General features: G+C 38.2%; 1 protein-coding gene across 2 annotated transcripts in view; it reads right to left on the bottom strand.

Annotated features, from left to right (window-relative positions):
- Window positions 1-4,276, bottom strand: part of FYTTD1 (forty-two-three domain containing 1) — a 45,971-nt gene that overhangs the window by 28,430 nt on the left and 13,265 nt on the right. Inside the window, exons 3-4 of one of the 2 annotated variants that reach the window (XM_011978711.1) lie at window positions 4,149-4,259; window positions 3,759-3,890 (exon numbers count right to left, since the gene is read on the bottom strand). In XM_011978711.1, the coding sequence (XP_011834101.1) occupies window positions 3,759-3,890; window positions 4,149-4,155 (139 nt within the window). In that variant the 5' untranslated portion in view covers window positions 4,156-4,259. The remainder of the gene's footprint in view (window positions 1-3,758; window positions 3,891-4,148; window positions 4,260-4,276) is intronic. The other variant, XM_011978710.1, reaches the window with a different exon arrangement.

Below are 4,276 nucleotides of genomic sequence, written 5' to 3'. Positions count from 1 at the left end.
TGCAGTGGTGTGATCTCGGCTCACTACAACCTCCGCCTCCCAGGTTCAAGTTATTCTCCTGCCTCAGCCTCCCGAGTAGCTGGGACGACAGGTGCCCACCACCATGTCCAGCTAATTTTTATATTTTTAGTAGAGACGGGGTTTCACCATATTGGCCAGGCTGCTCTTGAACTCCTGACCTTGTGATCTGCCCGTCTCGGCCTCCCAAAGTGCTGGGATTACAGGCTGAGCCACTGCGCCTGGCCTAGTTATTTTTATTTTCTGAAACAAACAAAAATATTTAGTAAGAACAGTGTTGTTGTTTTTGGATCTCCTTGGTGTTTGCCTTAATAGAAGATTCTCACTAGATTCTCACTGCTTGTTAAGGACTGAATGTTTGTAGTTCTCCAAAATTCACATGTTGAAGTACTAACACTTAATATGATGGTATTAACAGGTGAGGGCTTTGGGAGGTAAATCATGAGGATGGAGCCATCGTGAACGGGATTAGTGTCCTTACAAAAGTGACCCTGGAGAGCTCGCCAGCCTTCTTTCTGCCACACAAGGATACCACAGTAAGTCCAAAGTCCTCAACCTGGAAAAGAACCCCCACCAGAATCTGACCTTGCTGACATCCTGACCTTGAACTGCTCATCTCCAAAACTGTGCAATATAAGCTTTTGTTGTTTATAAGCTACCTAGTCTACAGTACTTTGTTACAGCCCACTGAACTAAGATCCTGCTTTTGCATTCTATCTACTGTAATTATCAGATATCGTGTAGACTCCAGAAAAGCCTACTGTACATTCCTGAGACAGCAAGAGTGCAAATACAATTAATGCCTCAGTATTAATATTAAATTAGTTTTGATCTTGGGGATCCCCCATGTCTTAGGGATCCCCAAGGGTCCCTGATGACATTTTGAGAACAACTCTATACACTCTACCACTGAAGAACAACTCTATGCATTCCTCCACCGAAGAACACTCTATACATTCTACCACTGAAGAACTCTATACATTCTACCACTGAAGAATGACTGTACATTCTACTACTGAAGAACACTCTATACATTCTACCACTGAAGAACAACTCTATACATTCTACCACTGAAGAACAACTCTATACATTCCTCCACTGAAGAACACTCTATACATTCTACCACTGAAGAACAACTCTATACATTCTACCACTGAAGAATGACTGTACATTCTACTACTGAAGAACACTCTATACATTCTACCACTGAAGAACACCTGGGTAGTTTCTCCAAGTATTTACTGAGTGCCTAAATTATTATTCACACATGAAGTTAGAAAGATTTCATTCACTGACTTGTTCAGCCATCAGAAATCATACTGTGGATCTGCAAAGAGATCTCTGTCCTAATTATTTCTCTTACCTCAAGCTAACATCTTCATTGACATTACAAAGTGGAAATCTGAACTTTTTCCTAGCCAATCAGAATTTAAGACAATCTTCTATCTCTGTACATTCAGTAACAGTGGCTGCTGTTCTATTTTAGCCCCTGTCACATGTAAGCAATAAACATACAAGGACAAGCTCAATCTTATGAAATCCTAAGCTGCCCCTAGATATCATTTATTTCAAGGCTCAGATCACAACATCCATAAAAGAAAAGCTTTTCTGATCCTTCATGGACCAGCTCACATTTCACCTTATTCATGAAATCACTCCTGATCTTCTTAGTACAAAATCTCTAAAGTCCTATAATACTATTTGAATTTCTCTTATGACATTTCTCCCGTACTACCTTTTCCATCTTATCTCTAACACTGGAAATTAATTCCTTGAAGTAGAAGACCATATCTTTATATAACCCTAGGACCCAATCAGGTTAGAGTATCTATCAAGTATTTAACACTGAAATATATTAATGTTAAATATTTGATAAACATTAATTAATGAATATATTTCTGGCTTCTATGAACTCTCAACAGTTATTTTAAAAACAAAGAATACAAAAACAAACAAATAATACAAAAAATACATAGTATGTTCAATAACATTTATAAGAAATATTTAGGCTGGGCACAGTGGCTTACTCCTGTAATCCCAGCCCTCTGGGCGGCTGAGGCAGGAGGCCAAGGCAGGTGGATCACCTGAGGCTGGGAGTTCGAGACCAGCCTGAACAATATGGAGAAACCCCATCTCTCCTAAAAACACAAAATTAGCTGGGCGTGGTGGCGCATGCCTGTAATCTCAGCTACTTGGGAGACTGAGGCAGGAAAATCGCTTGAATCTGGGAGGTGGAGGCTGCAGTGAGCCAAGATCGCGCCATTGCACTCCAGCCTGGGCAACAAGAGCGAAACTCCATCTCAAAGAAAAAATGTAAATATAAATCACTGGAACTAAACTTCATTTGCTACAGTTAAATACCTGTCATGAAATTCACTCCCTTAGGTTCAACTATTCAAAAAATTATTACAGATGAATAGTTTCTTTTTAGGGCCCAATCTCAGTTACATGTACTTTTCTTGAGACAGAGTCTCATGCTGGAGTGCTCTGGTACCATCATGGCTCACTGTGGCCTTGATCTCCTAGGCTCAAGCCATCTTCTCACCTCAGTCTCCCAAGTGGCTGGGACCAGAAGGAGGTCCCAGGCTACCACACCTGGCTAATTTTTAAAATTTTTTGTAGAGACAGGGTCTCCCTGTGTTGCCCAAGCTGGTCTCAGATTCCTGGATTCAACTGATCTTCCCAAAGTTCTGGGATTACAGGCATGAACCACTGTGCTAGGTTTCAGTTATACATATTTTGAGGATACAATTATTAGCTGTAAACACAGAATTATGTTCAACCTACTGGAGATTATTTTTATGTTTTTCAACATATAGAATAAAAATCAACTTGGAAGTTAGTTTGTCAAACATATTTTTACATATCTGAAAAAGGTTTAGTTCTTTTATTTGAACAAAGATTTATTCTAAAATTCTGATATTGCTGATAAAGAAGTTAACAAGCCATATATATTAGTGTTCAATTACGGCCTACAATCGAGATGGTTATAAATAATATAAATACAAAAATGGTTATATATATATAATGGCAATATATAATGGTTATAAATAACATAAATATAAATAAATAAGCTTCCAGATTGTCAAAAATAACTAAATGTATAGAGTTCCACATTATATCTAAAGCATTCAATTCTGAGTGTCACCTTTGGAAGATTCAACAAATCCTAAAGTTCTTGGATGATAAGACAAGGAGTCTGAAGGTCATTTTCTACGCAGAATGTAATAGTAGTCTCCACATAATTAAAGAGTTCTCATATACAAAAGAGAATTTGCTTTCTATAACTTTACTGAAGTGTCAGGCATGCTTTAATTCAAATTAAGAGGCCAAGCACAGTGCCTCATGCTTGTGAGGTAGTATGCTCTTTCGCTGAATATATTTAAGCTGGAGTTAGTCATCCATTAGGCAGACTATTAAAGGAACATCTCACTTGGATGGAGATAGGAGCTCATGATTTATAAGATCCTTTGCAATTCTAAACTCTGAATATAATTTAGACTATGTATAAACTGAAGTTACTTTTAAATGGCTTAAATGTTTAAGAGACAGTGTTATGCCTATTGAAGGCTACTGAAATTTTTACCAGGTTTTAGATCTAAACAAACACCTAGTCATAGAGGAAACAGAAAACACAAAGAGTACTGATGCATTTCCTCCACATTAAGCATACGCTAAAGACAGTACACTATGAACACACAAATAACAGCTTTTCATTAAAGCTTCCTTTCAAAACTTACCAGAATTCTGTTGGATTCCCCAACGTACTCTCATCCTGAATTGCCGGGCACCACTTTGCTGGAGGAGTCTTCTATTTAGTCTTGGAAAATTCTGCTTCTTCCCTTCCTTTCGATTCAACTTGATGATATCATCTATGATAGAGGAAATGCCAATTATTTTCATTTTAACTTAACTCAATTACTCAGTTTCATTTTCCAGCTGATAGATTTCCTATGTTCCTAACTTCTCTTCTATTTTGAAAGCACTTCCATCAGAGGATAACAAGAATCAGTCATTTTTCAATAGCCCAAAGCAGATCTACCAATTAATGAAGAGTGCTATTAGCCATAGTATTTCTTTACCTGATGAATCTAAGCATAAGCCTGTTTACAAAAGTTATTCCTACTTACTTTCCATAATGACAGAAGCCTCCACTTTTTAAAGATGACCCCCTTCTGGCCGGGCACAGTGGCTCATGCTTATAATCCCAGCACTTTGGGAGGCTGAGGTGAGAGGATCATCTGAGGTCAGGAGTTCG

The sequence above is a fragment of the Mandrillus leucophaeus genome, unplaced genomic scaffold (assembly GCF_000951045.1).
Source record: "Mandrillus leucophaeus isolate KB7577 unplaced genomic scaffold, Mleu.le_1.0 Scaffold199, whole genome shotgun sequence".
In the NCBI taxonomy this organism is placed as follows: Eukaryota; Metazoa; Chordata; class Mammalia; order Primates; family Cercopithecidae; genus Mandrillus; species Mandrillus leucophaeus.
This window is presented reverse-complemented; position numbering and strand designations above follow the sequence as displayed.